Here is a 24,540-nt window from a genome sequence, read left to right as displayed (position 1 = left end):
AATATTCTTTTTTTTCTTTTTTTTTTTTTTTTTTGAGATGGAGTCTTGCTCTGCCACCCAGGCTGGAGTGCAGTGGCCAGATCTCAGCACACTGCAAGCTCCGCCTCCTGGGTTTACGCCATTCTCCTGCCTCAGCCTCCGGAGTAGCTGGGACTACAGGCGCCTGCCACCTCGCCCGGCTAGTTTTTTGTATTTTTTTTAGTAGAGATGGGGTTTCACCGTGTTAGCCAGGATGGTCTCGATCTCCTGACCTCGTGATCCGCCCGCCTCGGCCTCCCAAAGTGCTGGAATTACAGGCTTGAGCCACTGCGCCCGGCCCTTATTTTTCTTTTGTGTCCAAAAATAGCACAAACTGTTTCTTTGCTGTGTTGTTTCTGCTGTCTCCCATTCATGGAGGCTTGCTGTGTGTGTGTGTGTGTGCATGCATGTGTGTGTGGGTGTTTGTATGAACACCAAGTTTTCTGGCATGTTCCTCTGAGAATTTATATATGCTTCTGGTAGGCACATAGAGATACTACCATTATGGGTAACTTTAAATTAAGCTTTTGGCCTAGACATTTTTTTTTTTTCTGCAACAGTCTCCCTCTGTTGCCCAGGCTGGAGTGCGGTGGTGTGATCTTGGCTCATTGCAACCTCCGCCTCTGGGGTTCAAGTGATTTCTCCTGCCTCAGCCTCCAGGGTAGCTGGGATTACAGGCTTGCACCACCATGCCCTGCTAATTTTTGTATTTTTAGCAGAGACAGGATTTCACCATGTCGCTCAGGTTGGTCTGGAACTCCTGACCTCAGGTAATCCACCCACCTTGACCTCCCAAAGTGCTGGGATTATAGGCATGAGCCACCGTGCCTGGCCGGCTTGGACTTTTAAAAAGCATAAACATAGCTGAGCATCGTATCTCATTCCTGTTAATCCCAACACTTTGGGAGGCTGAGGCGGGAGGATCATTTGAGCCAGGGAGTTCAAGACCACACTGGGCAACAGAGTCAGACCTCATTTCTACACAAAATAAACAAAAACTAGCTAGGCATGGTGGCACACACCTGTAGTCTCAGCTACTGGGGAGGCTGAGTGGGAGGATCTCTTGAGCCTGGGAGATCGAGGCTGCAGTGAGCCAAGATTGCACCACTGCACTCCAATCTAGGCAACAGAGTGAGACCCTGCCTCAAAAAAAAAATCACAAATGTGAATTTATGTAAAAATAGAAACATAAAAAACATAAGCACAGACTGTGACCCCAAACCTATATAAGGGGCCAAGCTCTAGTTACTCTACTTGGTAGAGACTTTTCTCTCTTCTACCCAGAACTAAAATCTAGTTGGGTTGAAGGGTAAATTTCCCTGCATCTCCCCATTGTTCACCCTCCCATTTGTTTAGCAGTCTTACTGAGGGTGTTGTGTCTGGGAATCTTGGTTTTAAAATGTATCGATTTGTTCACTTCAGTTACTTTTAGTCAGCATTTTTTGGGTATTTTGGTACTGGGAGGAGTATTCATGATATTATTTGCCAGTTTGCTCAATTTCTTTATCTGTAAAATAAGGATAATGTAGGATCTACTTCGTAAGTTTATTCTGAGGATTGAAATAGTATGTGAAAAACACTTAAGATTATTGCCTACGATTTAAATCGCTTCCTTAGAGTAGTGAGTAGCAGGTAAACTACTACTATACTGCTACTACAGGAAATTGGGGTCAAGTACATTTCTTGTTTCATAATGGAAGTTTTTGCCTAGAGTTTATCTCTTAGATGGGTTCCCTCTGAGAATATACAGCCCCACAAATTGCTGTCTATAAGAAACATTAAAGAAAGCCAACTTCTATATAAGACCCCATAAAGAGGATAAAAGGTTAAATTCAAGTTTGGTTTTGTTCATCCTGAGTCTCATTATGTGGCCTAATACCTAGGTGCAGCTGACGAGACCATGTTGCCTTGTGAATTTTGTGAGGAGCTCTACCCAGAGGAACTGCTGATTGACCATCAGGTGTGTTATGAATTACTTGAGGACTTTTAGTTGGAATGTATGCAGGCCATAATTGGTGTTACAGGCCACATGAGGCCTTGAACAAATCATTTTAATACAGTGCCCGTGGTAGGAATAGCAATGTTCTTTTCCATAGTGTGACTGGCATACAGATATGAAAACTTAGCCTTGTTCCTTCTTAGAAAAAGTGATGGCAGTAGTTTGTGCCTGTAGTCCCAGCTACTCAGGAGGCTGAGGTGGGAGGATTGCTTGAGCCCATGAGTTTGAGGCAAGCCTGGGCAACATAGTGAGACCCCAGCTCTACCAAAAAAACCAAGGGGGCGGGGAATGATGCTCATTTCAGCAGACCTAGAAATCTCATGCTAGCAGTCCTTTCATGTGGTAGTGACTGGTGCACATATATCTCCACTACCCGTCCTGTGATCTGGTCTCATCTCATGCCACATTTTGATTTATTGGAGCTGTATTGAAGTCCTTGCATTTTTCTAGAAAGGTCAAGGGTGTTTTCTACACATTACTTTATCTACCTGAAAGGTGTCTGGCCTTCTGCCCCTGTCTCCTTAACACATCCAACAACAGAGACCCCTTACTTGTAGAGTTGGTTCAGATGTGACATTATGGAAGCCATCCTGAGAGGGGGTACTATGAAGGCTAGGTCAGGAACCACACCTGTGTGCTTCTGAAAGTCCGTGCCCACCTCTCTTATAGTTTGTCACTTTATGATGTGGTCTTCTGATCTCCTGTTGGTCTGCGTCACTAGGCTGAGTTCCCTGAGGGCAGGTTCTGAGTTTTCCCCGGTTTCAGAATCTCTAAATACTTGGTATCCGAAAAGGTGTCAGTTATTTGAATGACTGACTATTCTCGAGCCATTTAGGAATGATGAGCAAATAGCTTTATGTGTTTGAGGATTACCTGATGGAGGGAACTTCTGTGTTTTTTATTTTTTTATTTTTTGAGATGGAGTCTCACTCTATCACCTAGGCTAGAACGCGGTGACGTGATCTGGGCTCACCGCAACCTCTGCCTCCCGGGTTCCAGTTATTCAGCCTTAGCCTCCCGGGTAGCTGGGCTACAGGTGCGCACCACCATGCCTGGCTAATTTTGTATTTTTCATAGAGATGGGATTTCACCATGTTGGTTGGCTAGGCTGGTCTCAAACTCCTGACCTTGTGACCTGCCCACCTTGGCCTCCCAAAGTGCTGAGATTACAGGAGTGAGCCACCGCGCCTGGCCTGGAGGGACTTCTTGTTCCCTCAGTACTCTCATTTGGTTTGGCCTAGTCTGGCATTTCCACAACTACTAAGTAGTACCTGTGCTCTGTATAGGGGAACATACTTTCCCCCATAAATGAAATAATATACTATTTGAATACATACAGATTTTGTTTTAGGAGTACCGTGGAAAATCCATTAGCAAAGATAATAAAGAATATTTGTGCCTCTCTTTTACTGTATGGGTGTGGTGGGAAGAACCTTGAATCATTTCAAATTAATTTAAAAAGAATAAACACATGAACACACTTAAAAAAAACCCACAAAATATTTAAAAGTAATATGAGTATTCTATGTATATTCCCCCTTTTAGTTCCTCTTTCCAATATTAAGCATTGTTAAATTTTTTTTTTTTTTTTTTTTTTTTTTAATGAGATGGAGTCTCACTCTGTCGCCCAGGCTGGAATGCAGTGGCGTGATCTTGGGTCACTGCGACCTCCGCCTCCCAGGTTCAAGCAGTTCTCTGCCTCGGCCTCCCGAGTAGCTGGGATTATAGGCAAGTGCCACCATGCCCGGCTAATTTTTGTATTTTCAGTAGAGACAGGGTTTCAACCTCTTGGCCAGGCTGGTCTTGATCTCCTGACCTCGTGATCCGCCTGCCTCGGCCTCCCAAAGTGCTGGGATTACAGGCGTGAGCCACTGTGCCCAGCCAAGCATTGTTAAAATTATTTGACTTCTAGAAAATATCTTAGGAATGTAGTTTTTTAACCTCTGATTTTTGTTTTTAACCTATATTTTTTGAATGACAGACAAGCTGTAACCCTTCACGTGCCTTACCTTCACTCAATACTGGCAGCTCTTCCCCTAGAGGGGTGGAGGAACATGATGTCATCTTCCAGAACTTCTTGCAACAGGCTGCAAGTAAGCAGTTAGACTCTTTGATGGGCCTGAGCAGTTCACACCGTGTGGAGGAGAGCATCATCATCCCCTGTGAATTCTGTGGGGTACAGCTGGAAGAGGAGGTGCTGTTCCATCACCAGGTAAGGGTCCCTGGAGTGCCTGTCCGTGTGGCTCTGTGCATGAACCTGAGGTTTCCAGAGCTGAGAACACTTCCTTAGCCTTTAAGTTGCATTCCATCCTGACAAGGAATGCACACACTTGGCTTCTGGCCGTGTCATCTTTGTGAGCTGTCTGTAGTAACCAATACTGCAGGCCTTCAGACTTTCCCTCCCTTCGGGCAACTGAAGCCATCTTGTTACTAGCTGAGGACCAAAGAGCCAGGACTCTGTTTGAGCAGGTGTGGAAGGAAGCCTTGTCAGAAGGTTTAGATGAGTCTCCCTGCTTTTCACCAGGTGGGTTTTTCCCATTGTGGTGGCATTTGAGACTCGCATTGTAGGACACCTGAGGGTCTACTTCTGGTTTTGTCCTATGGATGCCCCTCACTGGGCATCCAAAAAAGAAAGCAAAAAAAAGACTCCTGCTTTGGGATCAAACAGTAGATAAGAGACTGCTTACCCTCTAGGGCAGACTGAAATAAGCAACCACACAAATAAATACTCTGGTGAGAGTATAGAAATGCTTTTCAGCTGCTCTGAAGGTAGTGTGTTATCTCAGTTGATTGTTCACAGTCAGTTACAGATCGAACTCCTTGTTCTACTCCTTCCGCTCTTCTCACTATTGCACTTGAGTAGTCTTAAAAAAAAAAAGAGAGAAAAAAAAGAAAGAAATGTTTTTTTTTGCTCCAAGACCAGCCCTTCCCTCATCCCTGCACAAATCAGAAAGTGCTTCTGTCAGTGCCTCAGGTGCCAATGAGATTGAATTCACCATTCCAGATGTGTGGTTTCTGAAAGTTCCCAGAACTTTCAGAGGTTGTCAAAGTCCCCATCCAGATAAGGAATACCCTGCTGTTCCTCCCATCGCGTGCTCTTTTCTGGGAATGACTCAATTCAGAGGTACTAATTCTGTTTTTTCTTGTTTAGGACCAGTGTGACCAACGCCCAGCCACAGCAACCAACCATGTGACAGAGGGGATTCCTAGACTGGATTCCCAGCCTCAAGAGAACTCACCAGAGCTGCCCAGGAGGCGTGTCAGACACCAGGGTATTTATTAGCCAGGACTGAACCAAGGCCGCAGGTCCACTGCTGGCTCCGGCCTGTTTACCACTTCTCATCCACTGCTCTAATGTGGGGATTACCTGCATCTCGAATTTCCAAACACACTAGAGTCTCATGGGGGACTCCTGCAGGTAGTTGTGATCCCACATTAGACTGAGCTCTCTCAAGTGTGTGATTTTTAGGGTAATGGCTTTGCGGACATCCGTGAGATACACGTAGTAGTTAGTGCTTGTAGTAAGTTTCTGGTTTCCTGTCTGTGCACTTAGTGGACTATTTGTAGATAATTTGCAGACCTTATGGTAGCTACCCTGGGCCCCCATTTCAAGTTGAAATACACTTAGGGTACTCAAACCTATTGTTATTTATTAATTTTTTGTAGAGACAGAGTCTTGCTCTGTCACCGAGGCTGGAGTGCAGTGACACATCATAGCTTACCACAGCCTCAAACTCTTGGGCTCAAGTGGTCCTCTCCTCAGCCTCCCAAGTAGCTGGGACTACAGGCACACTCTACTACACCCAGATAGTTTTTTGTTTTTGTAGAGATAGGGTCTTGCTATGTTGCCCAGGGTGATTTTGAACTCTTGGCCTCAAGCAGTCCTTCTGCCTTGGACTCCCAAAGCATTGGGGTTACAGGTGTGGGCCACTGTGACTGACCTCAAACATTATTTTTCTTTTTTTTTTGTTAAGACAAGGTCTCTTAGTCATCCAAGCTGGAGTGCAGTGACGTGATCACAGCTCACTGCAGTCTCAACCTCTTGAGCTCAAGTTATTCTCCCACCCTTAGCCTCCTGAGTAGCTGGGACTATAGGTAGGCTAGGTGCCCACCACCACACCCAGCTAATTTTTATTTTAATCTTTTGTAGAGTTCGGGTTTCGCCACATTGTCCAGGCTGATCTTGAACTCCTGTGCTCAAGTGTTCCTCCCAGCTCAGCCTCCCAAAGTGTTGGGATTACAGGTGTGAGCCATCACACCCAGCCTCAAACTTATTGTTATTACTTAAGAGCCTCATGTTTAGGCAAGTAAACTGTTTTTGAAACCTCACCACTACAAAGCCAATTAGAAATTATTTTTTGTCTGGGCATGGTGGCTCACGCCTGTAATCCCAGCACTTTGGGAGGCTGAGGTGGGTGGATCACAAGGTCAGGAGTTCAAGACCAGCCTGGCCAACATCATGAAACCCCGTCTCTACTAAAAATAGAAAAATTAGCCGGGCGTGGTGGCAGATGCCTGTAGTCCCAGCTACTTGGGAGGTGAGGCAGGAGAATCACTTGAATCCAGGAGGCAGAGGCTGCAGTGAGCCACGATCATGCCATTGCACTCCAGCCTGGGCGACAGAGCAAGACTCCATCTCAAAAAAAAAAAAAAATGTTTTCAAGGTTTGCTTGCACACTGTTATTGAATAGTTAGGAGGCTGTCTTTGAGGACTCATACAATATATGCAGAATAGATAAAATATCGCCAACTCTGCCCTGGAGATGTGGGGTCCAGCAGCCTTTTGGGGTGAGCAGTTGTCTTTTTTTTTTTTTTTTTGAGACAGAGTCTTGCTCTGTCCTGCCCAGGCTGGAGTGCAGTGGCATGATCTCGGCTCACTGCAGCCTTCACCTCCCGGGTTTAAGTGATTCTCCTGGTGTCAGCCTCCTGAGTAACTGAGACTATAGCTGTCTGCCACCTCACCTGGCTAATTTTTTATTTTTATTTTTTTAGTAGAGATGGGATTTCACTATGTTGGCCAGGCTGGTCTCGAACTCCTGACCTCAGGTGACCCACCTGCCTTGGCCTCCCAAAGTGCTGGGTTTACAGGCATGAGCCATCACACCTGGCTGAGCAGTTGTCTTCTATCTGGAATCTTTTTGTTCTTGCCCTAAACCTGGCACTATAGCCAGAGCAGGCTTTTTCCTAAAGCTGTTACCATTTTCTCTTCTCAGGAGACCTGTCTTCTGGTTACCTGGATGATATTAAGCAGGAAACTGCTAATGGGCCCACCTCCTGTCTGCCTCCCAGCCGACCCTTTAACAATATGACAGCTACCTACAACCAGCTATCAAGACCAACATCAGGCCCCAGACCTGGGTGCCAGCCCAGCCCTCCTCGTGTGCTGAAGCTCAACAACGCCGACAGCCAGGACATCCAGGGGCGGAATCGAAACAGTCAGAATGGGGCCATAGCCCCTGGGCACGTTTCAGTGATTCGCCCTCCTGGAAGTTTCCACCCAGAAAACATTGTGCCCTCTTTCCCCCATGGGCCTGCAGGGAGATACGGAGCTAGGTAAGAATCAGTAGCCCAGGAATGGGGCCTGGGAGTAGCTGAAGCAAACATGGGCAAAGGCCTGGTTACCCTCGCCGGGCCTGGGGTAAGACTGAGGTCCTTGCATGGTAAGAGGAGGAGTATGGATTTTTCCTGTATTGTCACCTGACTCCAAAAAAATTATTTTGTGGCCCATGGGTTTTTTGGGGTTTGTCTGCGAGCATAGGGCTGCTTCCTGTTCTCTCTGAGTTTGTTGACCTTTGCTCAGGGACACCTCAGGAGCTAGTTTCCAATTGTTTTCTTTCAGTGGTAGGAGTGAAGGTGGCAGGAATTCCCGGGTCACCCCTGCAGCTGCCAACTACTGCAGCAGAACTGCAAAGGTAACGTGGGCTCCAACCCACGATGCTCAGGGGGGACTCAGACATGGTGGGGCTGGTGTGGCTCCTGAAGTTGTAGAAGTTGCTGGAACCAGGCTGGTTGTGGTTGAAAGACTGTTCCTTTGACTTTTGAGGAGGTTTCTATGGAAGCGGGACATTTTCAGGGATCCAGGGGAGGAGTACTGCTCTTTCACTTCTTACATAAAGCTTCATTTGTGTTGTGTTGTTTACCAGGCAAAGCCCTCCAAGCAACAAGGAGCTGGGGATGCAGAGGAGGAAGAGGAGGAGTAATGGTGTCTCCAGAGACTTTACATCGGTTCCTGTCTTCTGTGCACAGCAGCACTTGCCGCCGTGCAGGCCCACCTCTCTGGCTCTTTGGGTGGGAGAGATTTTCCAGATTTTAGATTTTTCTAGGTTATGGCCATTTTGTGTCTTTTGGGGTTGTGCTGTGGGGGTTTGAGTTTGAGGGAAGGGAGCAGGGTGGTGGTTGAGGAATGCTTCAGCCTTAGCTGCCACCTTTCAGCAGCAGTGAAATACAAGCCGCAACCTCGGCTGCCAGGGCTCCCTTTTGACTTAGTGTCGCCACTGCCCCTTGGTGCTGTGCAGTCCCGGTGGAAGGAGGAGAAGATTTTGGAAACCTGGTACCAACCAGTAAAGTGATTTTCTGCCCTGTTGGGGCCTAAATTTGGGGGCTTTTGGGCAACCTCTCCCTGTACTGCCTCTGTCCACACTCGATTGGGTCCCAGGTGTGTGTGAGGTGCTCTGGTAAGGTGCTCAGACCACTTGCAATGTCTGTCAGTAAGGAGGCTTTTGATGTGTTGAGCTGGAGGTGAGTGCCCTGGGGACTGTGTTTTAAGCTGCTTCCTTAGCATTTGGCATCACTGCCTTCTGTTCCTGGGGGAGCATGGATCTTTCGTCCTCACTGCTCTCTAATGGGGAGGGCTGAGGGCTTCCTGTCCCCACAGGGGCTATGTTGGGCTCTGCCGCAGCCCCATGCTTGCTCTGAAAACCAAGTGTCAGAGCCCCTTCCCCTTGTTTTTATTTTACTATTATAATTATTATTAACTTCCTTGTAATAGAAATAAAGTTTGTACTTGGAATTCAGCTCAGTCTTGTGGTTCCTTCTCCTGTGTGCTTTAGAGACTGCAGGGAGGCCAGGGTGGGCTGGAGTTAGCCCTGGGGTTGGAGGAGGTGAGCGGGGCTGGGCTTTCTCCGGCACTCCAGTAACCCTTGCAGCTCCACCGTGAGTCCATTCTCGGATTACACAGACATTGAACGTGTAGTGTTTTAAATTGGACTTCTGAGAAAACTGACAGGCTTGCTGCAGCTCCAGTGATAATTGGGGCTAGAATGGGTGCCTCTGACTGAATAGAGAAAAACAGATTCTTCAAAAGCCTCCCTCCTGAGAGGAGTTGAGCCCTAGCAGGATTAGCTGTTACCCCTCAGTGCATCCATCTGCACAGGACTATCGAGCACCGTAGGCCATTCTGAGTTCCTTTGTTCTTCCAACAACCTGTTGGGGTGGCAAAGGTGGGAGGGACTGCCCTATTTCATAGATGGGACACTAGACACGGGAACCATGTGGCCAGTTCTTTGAGGAGGCAGCACTCTATTGAAAAGAATTATCCCAAAGTGCTGGGATTACAGGTGTGAGTCACCACGCCTGGCCTCTAATAGTAATTTTCAAAACCTGTATCTTTTATCTTCTCACAGTCTTTTTTCCCCCCATTTAATGGACACTTTTTCTTGTGCTTTTGCGGCGTAGTTATTTTTTGATATCTTCTACTCTTTGTGTTGTCCATTTCCTGGGAGTTATTTTCACTTCAGTATTTTATGTTGTAGACTTTTCCTTCTGCTACTTCTTGGCTGGCTGGCTATGCATGTAAGAATAGGGAACTAAGCAACTCTCAACTGCTGGCTTTCACTGTAGGGCAATCAATCAGGTGGCATTTTCACTGGCGATCCCTAGATGTCAATCTCTGTAGGTCTTTTCTCTGAGTTAGTTCAGAGAGAGGTCTTCTGGTCTGCAGTCTAAACCTGGAGTGGCACTGCAAAAGGGGTTGGGATGTTCAAAAGACACGACTTTATTTTGTCCCCATTTTGGTCTGGTCATTCCCTCTCCAAATGCCACAGGGCTGGAGTTGTGAGTTTCTGAGGTTGTTTCTCCAAATATATATAACTTCTGGTCTTGTTAATTCTAACTGCTTTTTACATGAACTTCCAATTCCTGTTCTTCCCTAGCATATGGGGCCTCCAATTCTTCTCTATTACATTTTTTTTAAAAGACGGTGCAAATAATCTTGCTTCTTATGATATACTCTGGCTAAGTCATTTATTATTCTTTCATCAGCTGTCCTTTTTCATAAATTATGATTGAAATTACATATGTCTCTTGGTTTCATGAAGACAGAATGTATACTTTTCTTTCTTCTCTGTTTTGGCATACTTATAAGAAACCATCTATATAGTACGTTCCTATAGAAAAGTGCATGGATGTGTACAGCTAAGTGTGAACACATATTTGTCACCACCACCCAAATCAAGAAACAGAACGTTACTAAGATACCACAACACTCCTCATACTCCCAGGCCACTCTCCCCATCCCGGGACAAACATAACCCATGCCTTGACATTCTATCACTATCAGTTATTACTGTCCATGTTCAACATTATCCATGGAATCCTACCATTAAGTACCCTCTTAGGTTTAGCTTCTTTTGCTGATCATTATGTTACTGGCTCATCCATGTTGTTGCATGTAGCAGTGGTTTGTTCATTTCCTTCCTGTACAGTATTTCATTGTATGCCAATAATTTATCCTGGCTGGGTGTGATGGCTCAGGTCTGTAATCCCAGCACTTTGGGAGGCCAAGACAGGCAGATTGCTTGAGGTCAGGAGTTTGAGACAAGCCTGGTCAACATGGTAAAACCCCATCTCTACTAAAAATACAAAAATTAGCTGGGCGTGGTGGTGGGTACCTATAGTCCCTGCTAGTGGAGAGTCTGAGGCACGAGAATCGCTTGAACTCGGGAAGCAGAAGTTGCACTGAGCCTAGATTGCGCTACTGCACTCTAGCCTGGGTGACAAGAGTAAGACTCTGTCTCAAAAAAAAAAAAAAAAAAGGAAAGAAAAAACAAAATTTATTCCACTGTTGATGGACCTTCAACTTGCTTCCAGTTTTGGCTGTGACTGTTAGTGCTGCTGTGAACTTTCTCATACATGTCCTTTGGTGAATTTCTATTGGGTTTATACCTGTTAGTGGGATCGCTGGGTTATAGGTATGTGTAGAGATAGTACCAAACAGTTTTCCAAAATAGGAGTAGTTTACATTTTCATAAGCAGTGTATGAGAATTCTGTTGTTCCACATCTTCCCCAGCCATGGTATTGTCTTGCTAATCCTTTTGGTGGTGTAGTATATCACATTGACATTTTATTTTACTTTACTTCTTTTTTATTTTTTGAGACAGAGTCTTGCTCTATTGTCCAGGCTGGAGTGCAGTGGCACAACCTCAGCTCTCTGCAGGCTCTGCCTCCCAGGTTCAAGCTATTCTCATGCCTCAGCCTCCTGAGTAGCTGGAACTACAGGCACGCACCAGCACACCCGGCTAAATTTTGTATTTTCAGTAGAGACAGCATTTCGCCTTTTTGGCCAGGTTGGTCTTGAACTCTTGATCTTGACCTCAAGTGATCCTCCCTCTTCGGCTTCCCAAAGTGCTGGGATCAGAGGCGTGAGCCACTGCAGCCGGCTCATTGTCATTTTAATCTGTATCTCCCTGCTGAAAAATGAGGATGAGTATCTTCTCTTTAGTGGATGGTACACTTTTCGAACAGTACTTATCTCTCAAGAGGCAGCACAGTGCGATGGCCTCAGCAGTGGAGAGCAGGGGACTCCTGGTTCTGCTCGGCCAGGGAGACAGCTAGGCATCTCCTTCCTCAGCTTCTCATCTAAACAGAAATCTCTCTTTGCTGTGAGTGGTTGTGTTTGCTCCCTGTTCCCAGCACCCTGAAGCAACAGACAGGGGAAGGAAGGAAAGCTGCCTGTTCTTTGTCCAAGAGGGTCCTTGCTCTGCCTATAAAAAAGACACATCTGGGACACTTCCACCAAAGTTAGCACTTTTTTTTTTTTTTTTTTTTGAGACGGAGTTTTGCTCTTGTTGCCCAGGCTGGAGTGCAATGGCACGATCTCGGCTCACCGCAACCTCCGCCTCCCAGGTTCAAGTGATTCTCCTGCCTCAGCCTCCCTAGTAGCTGGGATTACAGGCATGTGCCACTACGCCTGGCTGATTTTGTATTTTTAGTAGAGATGGGGTTTCTCCATGTTGGTCAGGCTGGTCTCGAACTCCCAACCTCAGGTGATCCACCCTCCTCGGCCTCCCAAAGTGCTGGGATTACAGGCATGAGCCACCGTGCCCAGCCTAAAGTTAGCGTTTTTTTAAAAAAATTATTATACTTTAAGTTCTGGGATACATGTGCAGAATGTACAGGTTTCTTGCATAGGTATACATATGCCATGGTGGTTTGCTGCACCCATCAACCCGTCATCTACATTAGGTATTTCTCCTAATGGTATCCCTCCACTAGCCCCCCAACCCAGACAAGCCTGGTGTGAGATGTTCCCCTCCTGGGTCCATGCGTTCTCATTGTTCAACTCCCACTTATGAGTGAGAACATGCAGTGTTTGGTTTTCTGTTCCTGTGGTAGTTTGCTGAGAATGGTTTCCAGCTTCATTCATGTCCCTGTAAAGGACATGAACTGATTCTTTTTTATGGCTACATAGTATTCCATGGTGTTGTTAGATATGAGTTCTAAATTTCTTTTCAAAGAATCAATATGTCAGTATGTTCAATTCTTTGCCTTCTTTTAAACTTAACTTCCTCATAAAGCAACCTTTTTCGATTACCTGCTCCACCCTGACTCATTCTGATTACCTGCTCTGTTATAACCATTTTTCCCGCCAAACCACTCATTGCGTCACTGTCTTTAAATTAGCCAAGAGGAATTAGTTTAGCCTGTGCGATCTAACCCTAGCCAATAGGGGAACGACACAGCAGCAGGGGCCACATGCATCAGGGATAAGAACCCCTTCCACTCCCTTGTCCAAGTGTGCGTGCACCATTGCTCCATCTGTAAGGGTGCACCCTTCTATAGAAGTAACTTGCCTTGCTGAGAATTAAAAAGAAAATTTTATATTCGAGTGCTATTTCTTTTGTGGCACCAAAACTTCCTTGATAACAGTGTATAAGGCCGGGTGTGGTGGCTCAAGCCTGTAATCCCAGCACTTTGGGAGGCCGAGACGGGCGGATCACAAGGTCAGGAGATCAAGACCATCCTGGCTAACATGGTGAAACCCCGTCTCTACTAAAAAAATACAAAAAACTAGCCAGGCGAGGTGGCGGGCGCCTGTAGTCCCAGCTACTTGGGAGGCTGAGGCAGGAGAATGGCGTTAACCCGGGAGACGGAGCTTGCAGTGAGCCGAGATCCGGCCACTGCACTCCAGCCTGGGCGACAGAGCGAGACTCCGTCTCAAAAAACAAAAAACAAAAAACAAAAAACAAAAAACAAAAAAACAGTGTATATGCGCCACATTTTATCCAGTCTTTTATTTTTTTTTTTTGAGATGGAGTCTCACTCTGTCGCCCAGGCTGGAGTGCAGTGGCACGATCTGGGCTTACTGCAAGCTCCACCTCCTGGGTTCATGCCATTCTCCTGCCTCAGCCTCCTGAGTAGCTGGGACTACAGGCACCTGCCACCATGCCCAGCTAATTTTTTTGTATTTTCAGTAGAGACGGGGTTTCACCGTGTTATCCAGGATGGTCTTGATCTCCTGAATCCAGTCTATCATTGATGGGCATTTGGGTTGGTTCCAAGTCTTTGCTATTGTGAACAGTGCTGCGATAAACATACATGTTCATGTGTTTTTACAGTAGAATGATTTATATACCCAGTAATGGGATTGCTGGGTCAAATGATATTTCTCGTTCTAGATCCTTGAGGAATCACCACACTGTCTTCCACAATGATTTGAACTAATTTACACTCCCACCAACAGTGTAAAAGCATTCCTATTTCTCCACATCCTTTCCAGCATCTGTTGTTTCCTGACTTTTTAATGATCGCCATTCTAACTGGGGTGAGATGGTATCTCATTGTGGTTTTGATTTGTATTTTTCTAATGACTAGTGATGATGAGCTGTTTTTCATGTTTGTTGGCTGCATAAATGTCTTCTTTTGAGAAGTGTCTGTTCATATCCTTTGCCCACTTTTTGATGGGGTTTGTTTTTTTCTTGTAAATTTGTTTAAGTTCTTTGTAGATTCTGGATATTAGCCCTTTGTCAGATGGATACATTGCAAACATTTTCTCCCATTCTATAGGTTGCCTGTTCACTCTGATGATAGTTTCTTTTGATGTGCAGAAGCTCTTTAGTTTAATTAGATCCCAATTGTCAATTCTGGCTTTTGTTGTACTTGCTTTTGGTGTTTTAGTCATGAAGTCTTTGCCCATGCCTATGTCCTGATGGTACTGCCTAGGTTTTCTTCTGGGGTTTTTATGGTTTTAGGTCTTACATTTAAGTCTTTAATCCATCTTGAGTTAATTTTCGTATCAGGTGTAAGGAAGGGATCCAGTTTCAGCTTTACATACGGCTAGCCAGTTTTCCCAGCACAATTTATTAAATAGGGAATCCTTTCCCCCATTGCTTTTGTCAGGTATGTCAAAGATCAGATGGTTGTAGATGTGTGGTGCTATTTCTGAGGCCTCTTTTCTGTTCCATTGGTCTATATATCTGTTTTGGTACCAGTACCATGCTGTTTTGGTTACTGTAGCCTTGTAGTATAGTTTGAAGTCAGGTAGCATGATGCCTCCAGCTTTTTCCTTTTGCTTAGGATTGTCTTGGCTATACAGGCCCTTTTTTGGTTCCACATGAAATTTAAAGTAGTTTTTTCTAATTCTCAATGGTAGCTTGATGGGGATAGCATTGAATCTATAAATTACTTTGGACAATATGGCCATTTTCACAATATTGATTCTTCCTATCCATGAGTATGGAATGTTTTTCCATTTGTTTGTGTCCTTATTTCCTTGAGCAGTGGTTTGTAGTTCTCCTTGAAAAGGTCCTTCACTTCCCTTCTAAGCTGTATTCCTAGTTATTTTATTCTCTTTGTAGCAATTGTGAATGGGATTTGGCTCTCTGTTTGTCTATTATTGGTATATAGGAATGGTTGTGATTTTTGCACATTGATTTTGTATACTGAGATTTTGCTGAAGTTGCTTATCAGCTTAGGGAGATTTTGGGACGAGACAATGGGATTTTCTTTTCTTTTCTTTTTTTTTTTGAGACGGAGTCTTGCTCTGTCGCCCAGGCTGGAGTGCAATGGCACAATCGCTGCAACCTCTGCCTCCTGGGTTCAAGTGATTCTCCTGCCTCAGCCTTCTGTGTAGCTGGGATTACAGGCATGTGTCACCATGCCCAGCTAATTTTTGTATTTTTAGTAGAGACTGGATTTCACCATATTGGCCAGACTGGTCTCAAACTGCTGACCTCGTGATCTGCCTGCCTTGGCCTCCCACAGTGTTGGGATTACAGGCATGAGCTACTGCAACTGGCTGACAGTAGAGTTTTCTAAATATACAATTATGTCATCTGCAAACAGAGACAGTATGATTTCCTTTCTTCCTACTTGAATACCCTTTATTTATCTTGCCTGACTGCCTGGCCAGAACTTCCAATGCTATGTTGAATAGGAGTGATGAGAGAGGATATCCTTGTCTTGTGCTGGTTTTCAAAGGGAATGCTTCCAGTTTTTGCCCGTTCAGTATGATATTGGCAATGGATTTGTCATAAATAACTCATTATTTTGAGATGAGTTCCATCAATACCTAGTTTATTGAGAGTTTTTAGCATGACGGGGTGAATTTTATTGAAGGCCTTTCTGCATCTATTGAGATAATCATGTGTTTTTTGTCATTGGTCTATTTATATGATGGATTACATTTATTGATATGAGTATGTTGAACCAGCCTTGCATCCCTGGGATGAAGCCGACTGGTGGATAAGCTTTTTGATGTGCTGCTGGATTCAGTTTGCCAGTATTTTATTGAGGATTTTCGCATTGATGTTCATCAGGGGTATTTTCTTTTTTTGTTGTGTCTCTGTCAGGTTTTGGTATTAGGATGATGCTGGCCTCATAAAATGAGTTAGGGAGGAGTCCCTCTTTGCTTTTATTTGGAATAGTTTCAGAAGGAATGGTACCAGTTCCTCTTTGTACCTGTGTTAGAATTTGACTGTGAATCCATCTGGTCCTGGGATTATTTTGGTTGGTAGGCTATTAATTACTGCCTACATTTCAGAACTTGTCATTGGTCTATTCAAGGATTTGACTTCTTCCTGGTTGTCTTGGGAGGGTGTGTGTGTCCAGGAATTTATCAATTTCTTCTAGATTTTCTAGTTTATTTGCATAGAGGTGTTTATAGTATTCTCTGATGGTACTTTGTATTTCTGTGGGATCGGTGGTGATATCCCCTTTATCGTTTTTTATTGTGTCTATTTGATTCTTCTCTCTTCTCTTCTTTATTAGTCTGGCTAGTGGTCTATTTTGTTAGTCTTTTGAAAAAATGAGGTCCTGGATTATCTTTATTTTCGAAGGGTTTTTCATGTCTCTTATCTTCTTCAGTTCTGCTCTGATCTTAGTTATTTCTTGTCTTCTGTTAGCTTTTGAATTTTTTTGCTCTTGCTTCTCTAGTTCTTTTCATTGTGATGTTAGGGTGTCAATTTTAGATCTTTCCTGCTTTCTCCTGTGGGCATTTAGTGCTATAAATTTCCCTCAAAACACTGCTTTAGCTGTGTCCCAGGGATTCTGGTACGTTGTGTCTTTGTTCTCATTGGTTTCAAAGAACTTATGTATTTCTGCCTTAATTTCATTATTTACCTAGTAGTCATTCAGGAGCAGATTGTTCGGTTTCCATTGTAGTCGTATGGTTTTTTTTTTTTTTTTTTTTTTTTGAGACGGAGTCTCGCTCTGTCGCCCAGGCTGGAGGGGAGTGGCCAGATCTCATCTCACTGGAAGGTCCGACTCCCAGGTTCACGCCATTCTCCTGCCTCAGCCTCCCGAGTGGCTGGGACTACAGGAGCCCGCCACCTCGCCCGGCTAGTTTTTTGTATTTTTTAGTAGAGTCGGGGTTTCACCATGTTCGCCAGGATGGTCTCGATCTCCTGACCTCGTGATCCGCCCGTCTCGGCCTCCCAAAGTGCTGGGATTACAGGCTTGAGCCACCGCGCCCGGCCTTGTTGTATGGTTTTTGAGTGAGTTTCTTAATCCTGAGTTCTAATTTGATTGCACTGTGGTCTGAGAGACTATTTGTTATAATACATTCTTTTGCATTTGCAGAGGAGTATTTTACTTCCAATTATGTGGTCAACTTTAGAATAAATGCAGTGTGGTGCTGAGAAGAAGTATATTCTGTTGATTTGATTTGGGGTGGAGAGTTCTGTAGATGTCTATTAGGTCCACATGGTCCAGAGCTGAGTTCAAGTCCTGAATATCCTTGTTAATTTTGTCTCATTGATCTAACATGGACAGTGGGGTATTAAAGTCTCCCACTATTATTGTGTGGGAGTCTAAGCCTCTTTGTTGGCCTCTAAGAACTTACTTTATGAGTCTGGGTGCTCCTGTTGGGTGCATATATATTTAGGACAGTGAGCTCTTCTTGTTGCATTGATCCTTTCACTATTATGTAACGCCCTTCTTTGTCTTTTTTTTTTTTAATCTTTGTTGGTTTAAAGTCTGTTTTATCAGAGACTAGGATTGCAACCCCAGATTTTTGTTGCATTCCATTTGCTTGGTAAACATTCCTCTAGCCCTTAATTTTGAGCCTATGTGTGTCTTTGCACGTGAGGTGTCTTTGCACGTGAGATGGGTCTCCTGAATACAGCACATCGATGGGTCTTGACTCTATCCAATTTGCCAGTCTGTGTCTTTTAATTGGGGCATTTAGCCCATTTACTTTTAAGGTTAATATTGTTATGTGTGAATTTGATCCTGTTATTATGATGCTAGCTGGTTATTTTGCCCGTTAGTTGATGCAGTTTCTTCATAGTGTCGATGGTCTTTACAATTTTTGCAGTGGCTGCAAATGTTTTTGCAGTGGCTGATCCCAGTTTTTCCTTTCCGTATTTATTGCTTCCTTTAGGAGATCTTGTAAGGCAGGCCTGGTGGTGACAGCATCTCTCAGCATTTGCTTGTGTGTAAAGGATTTTATTTCTCCTTCACTTATGAAGCTTAGTTTGGCTGGATATGGAATTCTGGGTTGAAAATTCTTTTCTTTAAGAATGTTGAATATTGGCCCCCACTGTCTTCTGGCTTGTAAGTTTTCTGCAGAGAGAACCGCTGTTAGTCTGATGGGCTTCCCTTTGTTGGTAACCCGACCTTTCTCTCTGGCTGCCCTTAACATTTTTTCCTTCCTTCATTTCAACCTTGGTGAATGGAATGATTATGTGTCTTGATGATTATGAGGAGTATCTTTGTGGTGGTCTCTGTATTTCCTGAATTTGAATGTTGACCTGTCTTGCTAGGTTGGGGAAGTTCTCCTGAATAATATCCTGAAGAGTGTTTTCCAACTTGGTTCCATTCTCCCTGTCACTTTCAGGTACACCAGTCAAATGTGGTTTGGTCTTTTCACATAGTCCCATATTTCTTGGAGGCCTTGTTCATTCCTTTTCATTCTTTTTTCTCTAATCTTGTCTTCTCACTTTATTTCATTAAGTTGATCTTCAATCTCTGATATCCTTTCTTCCACCTGATGGATTTGGCTATTGATACTTGTGTATGCTTCACGAAGTTCTTGTGCTGTTTTTCAGCTCCATCAGGTCATTTATGTTATTCGCTAAACTGGTTATTCTAGTTAGCAGTTCCTCTAACCTTCTTTCAAGTTCTTAGCATCTTTGCATTGGGTTAGAACATGCTCCTTTAGCTCGGAGGAGTTTGTTAATACCCACCTTCTGAAGCCTACTTCTGTCAATTCGTCAAACTCATTCTCCATCCAGTTCTGTTCTCTTGCTGGGGAGGAACTGTGATCCTTTGGAGGAGAAGAGGTGTTTTGGTTTTTGGAATTTTCAGCCTTTTGGCGCTGGTTTTTCCTCATCTTCGTTGATTTATCTACCTTTGGTCCTTGATGTTGGTGACCTTTGGATGGGGTTTCTGTGTGGATGTCATTTTTGTTGATGTTGATGCTATTCCTTTCTGTATGTTAAGTTTTTCTTCTAACAGGCCCCTCTGCTGCAGGTCTGCTGGGGTTTGCTGGAGGTCCACTCCAGACCAGTACCAGAACAGCAAAGATTGCTGCCTGTTCCTTCCTCTGGAAGTTTCGTCCCAGAGGGGCACCTGCTCGATGCTAGCCAGCGCTCTCCTGTATAAGGTGTCTGTTGGCCCCTGCTGGGAGATATCTCCCAGTCAGGAGGCATGGGGGTCAGGGACCCACTTGAGGAGGCAGTCTGTCCGTTAGCAGAGCTCAAGTGCTGTGCTGGGAGATCGGCTGCTCTCTTCAGAGCTGGCAGGCAGGAATGTTTAAGTCTGCTGAAGCTGTACCTACAGCCACCCCTTCCCCCAGGTGCTCTATCCCAGGGAGAAGGGAATTTTATCTATCAGCCCGACTGGGGCTGCTGCCTTTCTTTCAGTGCTGCCTTGCCCAGAGTGGAGGAATCTAGAGAGGCAGTCTGGCTACAGAGGCTTTGCCGAGCTGTGGTGTGCTCCACCCAATTCGAACCTCCTGGCAGTTTTGTTTACACTGTGAGGGGAAAACCTGCCTACTCAAGCCTCAGTAATGGCAGACACCCCTCCCCACAAGAAGCTCGAGCTTCCCAGGTTGACTTCAGACTGCTGTGCTGGCAGTCAGAATTTCAAGCCAGTGGATCTTAGCTTGTTGGGCTCCATGGGGGCGGGATCTGCTGAACTAGACCACTTGGCTCCCTGGCTTCAGCCCCCTTTCCTGGGGAGTGAACTGTTCTGTCTCACTGGCATTCCAGGTGCCACTGGGGTATGAAAAAAAAAGAACTCCTGCAGCTAGCTTGGTGTCTGCCCATACGGCCGCCCAGTTTTGTGCTTGAAACCCAGGGCCCTGGTGGTGTGGGCACGGGAGGGAATCTCTTGGTCTGCAGGTTGCGAAGACTATGGGAAAAGCGTAGTATCTGGGCTGGAGTGCAACATTCCTCCCAGCACAGTCCCTCATGACTTCCCTTGGCTAGGGGAGGGAGTTTGCTAACCCCCTGTGCTTCCTGGGTGAGGCAATGCCTCACCCTGCTTCAGCTCGCCCTCTGTAGGCTGCACTCACTGTCTAACCAGTCCCATTGAGATGAGCCAGATACCTCAGTTAGAAATGCAGAAATCACCTGCCTTCTGTGTTGGTCTCGCTGGGAGCTGCAGACCAGAGCTGTTCCTACTTGGTCATCTTGCCACCGTTCCAAAGTTAGCTTTTATGAAGTACAAGAAAGGTGGAGTTGAAAGCATGAGAATAAAGTGACTCTGGGTGAAGACTACCATGGAACAGTAGGAGGCGACAAGCAGGTTACAGAGAACTGAGATTATCCAGAGTATAGCCAACCTGGGCTCCCTGGCCGGTGAGGCAGCTGTGCAAGGAGCTGAGTGTTGATCATGAACAGCAGGACTCAGCAAGTCCTCACATCTTTCCTGTATCTCCCTTCTGCACAAGGTAGGTCTACATCCACCACCTGCTCCTGAAGGAGGAGCTGTGTCTGAGGGGCCCAGACTCTGCCACGGTAACAATCCGCTTGAGAAAAATGCCCACACCAGGCCCAAGTGCAAAGACTAGCTGCCAGGACAAAAAGTGGGCAGGGGATGTAGGGTTAGGTTTAGCTTTGATCTTGGATTCCCCTGCTTTCATAATTTCTACATGCAATGCACAGACTCAAGAGTCAGGTTCGGGGAAGGGTAGTTTAAAAGCCTCATGGGGTAAGAATCACGTCAAATGCCAAGAGACCATAATAATTAGAAACACTTTAATTCCTAGCCACTTGGCAGCACTTAAATATCAGAGCCATCCAAGCATGCCAGTCTTTGAACTTGCTCAGCAAGAGTAGATGATCACACAACTCTTAAGGTAAATCAAAATTAGATGAAGGTTATTTATTGGTGTGACTTTTTTCCTTTAGTGAGCTTCCTTTACACAGCATGGTGTAAATAGCATCAGATTGAATGAAAAGTTTGTTAAATGCAACCATAAATAATTATAATAAATATACATCAAGTAACTTTACAGCACACATTTTTTAGGGCCAAGGTTTGGAACTGTCTGGACCTCAATGTGCTCTCGGAGAAGCAGCCATGTTAGCAGCAGATACCTTACAGCTGTCATCTACTCAAGTGATGGCCAACAGAAGCTTCTGAACTCCTCCTGGGGAGGTAGCTGACAAGTCCATTCAAGGGATGAGGACTAAAGAGAACCAAGAATTTAAAGATACAGGGAGGAAAAACCACTTCTAATAAATCCAAAGGCTCTTTCGTTTTGCAGAAATGAAAATAAAAGGATCCTTGTTGTCAGGAATACATCCTGGATGTGACCCCCCCAAACTCAAGGGAGCTGTGGCTGCTGGGGAGGCAGCGGGCTGACCATCTTCTTTCAAAACAGGGGAACTGCTTGCGGGCACTCACCTCCAGAGGTGACTTGCATCAAATACAACTGATGCAACTGTCATGATTAACCCTAGGTTGATTTCATCCTGAGGTCAGGGGATCCTTTCTATAATGGTCCTTGATGCATTTCCTAAGAGTTACAGGGAGGAGATGGATGCTAACGGCTCTATCTCTAGAACTCACAATCTTTCCAGCAGGCCAGGGCACATCTTCTTTCTTGGACCAGCATCCACACTTCAAAACCTTCTAGATAGCACTCATTCAAAACTTCCAATATTCACAATATTATACAATAAATACAGCGATGTGATTCTGTGAGACCTGGCAAGGCCCAAAGTGACAGTGTCCAACAAGATGGCCTGTGCTGCTCATGAACAGAGTACCATTGGACAAAGACCTATTTGGGGCAAAGATGCACTGGGGCAGTGGGTGAGCCTGGAGGCAGCCCAGCCCTGGCACACACACTTACATGGGGTGATGGGGAGTGCTAGGCAGGGCTGGCCAGAGGGGCAGAAGGACCCCCCTGGAGTCTCCATCTGGACTTGCGTGTCTGGGTCACTAAAGCAGACCCCGAATTGAGCAGAGCACCTCAGTCCACTCTTTTGAAAATGGGGGTGTGGCCCTTTCCCTTGTCCTATGTCACTGCAGGGAGGAAGGGCCATTTCTGAGCATTTTGTGCTCCTTTTCTGTGGGGTAGGCTTGAATCATGTGCTTTCCTCTTCAACCAGAGTCTGAGAGGAGGCCCCCACCTGAGCACTGTCTCCCACCTCTGGGTGTCTTCTCACCCCCTGCAGCTGGGATGCACCCAGCTAGGCTCTGTGAATTAAGGTCGGGATGAACCCTTGAGTCTCCTGCTCCTGAGGAGGCCTCAGATGAAAACTGTCAGACTAGGGCCCAGAAGAGACAGATGGCAGATAGGGAGGTTTGGGAGGGGCAGGGAAACCACTGTGGGCTTTTCCTCAGAAAAACCAAGACTGGGAGCAAGTTCTAAAGCAGGAAGATGAACATATAAAGCTCCCTGTGTGTCTCCCATGTTTGGGCAACTGGCCCAGCCACCTCTAGGTGGAGGGAGGCCTGCTGGGGCTGCCTCTGGAGCAACTCCAGCTGGAGGCCAGAGGGGAGGGCTGGCCACAGGCTTGTCTGTGGAGGCGCTCTGCTAAAGCACGGATGCTCTGTGTGGCTGAGGTCATTGTACCCCTGGCTTCCTGCTGGGTGGTTCTGTGATGGGGAACCAGCTGGGGCCTTATGGCATTAGAATCTGGTGGCCACGAGGGACAATGTCCAAGAAGATCAAATTAGACACAAACTGTCTGGGAACTAAACTATCCTACAAATAGACCACAAACAGGCAGCAAAAGAACCAACCCATCACGAAACGTACAAAGACAAAAGGTTAAGTCTTCCAGGAGGCCCTGGAACGTGGACGAAAGTTTGGAAAAGCAAAATGTTGCCAACTCCTCACGCAGGGCCCTGGAGGGACGGGCTGCAGTAGTGGCTTCCCAAGCCGGCAGAGCAGGTGCCTCAGTGACATCCTAATTCTGGGGCTTCCTCCTGTCAGCCACTGAGGGGGTCTTCGCGGTAGTGAATGGCACAACGAAGTTTCTCCAGCATGATTTCCAGAGAGGAGTACTGGGGAAGCTTGATCATGAACATGCAGGTCTCCACGCGGATGTAGCGAGAGTCTGGGGAACCTACAAGAAACCGAGCCAGCGTCAGAGGGTTGGGCCCCCGTCTGTGAGGCTCCCATGGAAGCTGGGCTGGCCTCCGCTTCCAGGTTTGCCTCCTTGGGTAGCCCTAAGCCAATCCTGGCTCCCAGCAGGATGGGGATGAGGGCCTGGGAACCTGGGAGAAGTTCTTGGAGGGAAAAGGGGAGAGAGCTGCTGGACAGCATATGTGCCAAACTGCTGATGGGTTTGTCTGCCCAGCAAATTGTTTTGTTTTGTTTTTACCCATTTTCTGCATTTAAAAGTTAGAAGATTTGAAGCATTCTGGATTTTCAGCTTCTTTTAAGATATGAGAAGGTATCTAACAGCAGGCCTGTATGGCTGGTTCCTGCCCAGCCCTAATCCTCAATGATGTCTGGGTTTTGGCATGTGTGGCTCCTGTTCATTGTTCTCCCTTCACATGGGGCCTGGCGGCCCCAGTTCCAAACAGAGATGGGCTAGTGTTTCCCTACTTGGGAAATGGCCAGGGGAGGGTGGTACCTGCTGTGCCATCTGGGGGGGCGATCTTCATGGGGTACGGGGGCACATGGGCGGTGTCGGGGCCCCCGTCTTTGCAGGGGCAGGTGAATGGGATGCGCTCCTGGTTGCAGGCAAACTTGATGAACTTGCACAGCTCCTCCTGGGTGAACATCTCCAGGGCCCCCCAGAAGAACTCGATGTGCTGGTCTGTCTCCATCAGTCCCACCTGGTACATGGTGTGGGCCTGGGGAGGAGAGGCCCAGGTGTCAGGAGCCCTGGAACCCCACCTACCCAGTACCTCCCCAGCCCTGGGGTCTGCAGGCCAGGCCCAATCCCAGAGCAGGGTGCAGCGTGTGGGCTGTGAGCACAGGGAGATGACAACGATGACAATGATACAGGTCTATGGCAAGGACAGAGCTGAGACAGGCCACTGCCGATGCCGGCTGCTGGACTTAAGGGTGACAGGGAGGCAGGCCTGGGGCTCACCACCTCCCCGCCCAGCCTAGCCCTGGGCCGTCTACCTTGAGGAACTCGAGGTTGATGTAGGGGAGGCCGCAGGTGCGCAGCTCCATCTCCAGCGGGCTGAGCGTAGTCAGCAGCTGCAGGGGGATGATGGACCCCAGGCCAGCCCGCACGGCCGTCACGCACTCCACGTTCTGCAGCTCCCGCAGCCGCAGGCTCCGGATGGCTGCCGCATAGATGTCCTTGTTCTCCCACCTGCCCAGGTGAGGGGCACAGGTGAGGGAGAACACCACCAAACAGGCTGGGTCTGGGAGCCACACCCACTC

General features: G+C 46.4%; 2 protein-coding genes across 10 annotated transcripts in view; one reads left to right on the top strand and one right to left on the bottom strand.

Annotated features, from left to right (window-relative positions):
• TRAFD1 (TRAF-type zinc finger domain containing 1) overlaps positions 1-9,030 on the top strand; it is a 26,295-nt gene extending 17,265 nt beyond the window's left edge. For 2 of the 4 annotated variants that reach the window (XM_017847176.1, XM_017847184.1), the window contains exons 7-12: positions 1,902-1,978; positions 3,999-4,229; positions 5,169-5,289; positions 7,231-7,570; positions 7,857-7,929; positions 8,161-9,030. In XM_017847176.1, the coding sequence (XP_017702665.1) occupies positions 1,902-1,978; positions 3,999-4,229; positions 5,169-5,289; positions 7,231-7,570; positions 7,857-7,929; positions 8,161-8,217 (899 nt within the window). In that variant the 3' untranslated portion in view covers positions 8,218-9,030. The remainder of the gene's footprint in view (positions 1-1,901; positions 1,979-3,998; positions 4,230-5,168; positions 5,290-7,230; positions 7,571-7,856; positions 7,930-8,160) is intronic. The other 2 variants (XM_017847191.1, XM_017847201.1) reach the window with 1 other exon arrangement.
• An 11,890-nt stretch (positions 9,031-20,920) lies between these two features.
• Positions 20,921-24,540, bottom strand: part of HECTD4 (HECT domain E3 ubiquitin protein ligase 4) — a 229,395-nt gene continuing 225,775 nt past the window's right edge. For 4 of the 6 annotated variants that reach the window (XM_017847150.1, XM_017847134.1, XM_017847142.1 and 1 more), the window contains exons 74-76: positions 24,274-24,469; positions 23,774-23,996; positions 21,032-23,260 (exon numbers count right to left, since the gene is read on the bottom strand). In XM_017847150.1, the coding sequence (XP_017702639.1) occupies positions 23,124-23,260; positions 23,774-23,996; positions 24,274-24,469 (556 nt within the window). In that variant the 3' untranslated portion in view covers positions 21,032-23,123. Of the gene's footprint in view, positions 23,261-23,773; positions 23,997-24,273; positions 24,470-24,540 lie in introns of all 6 variants that reach the window. The other 2 variants (XM_017847117.1, XM_017847127.1) reach the window with 1 other exon arrangement.

The sequence above is a fragment of the Rhinopithecus bieti genome, unplaced genomic scaffold (assembly GCF_001698545.2).
Source record: "Rhinopithecus bieti isolate Rb0 unplaced genomic scaffold, ASM169854v2 scaffold_947, whole genome shotgun sequence".
In the NCBI taxonomy this organism is placed as follows: domain Eukaryota; kingdom Metazoa; phylum Chordata; class Mammalia; order Primates; family Cercopithecidae; genus Rhinopithecus; species Rhinopithecus bieti.
This window is presented reverse-complemented; position numbering and strand designations above follow the sequence as displayed.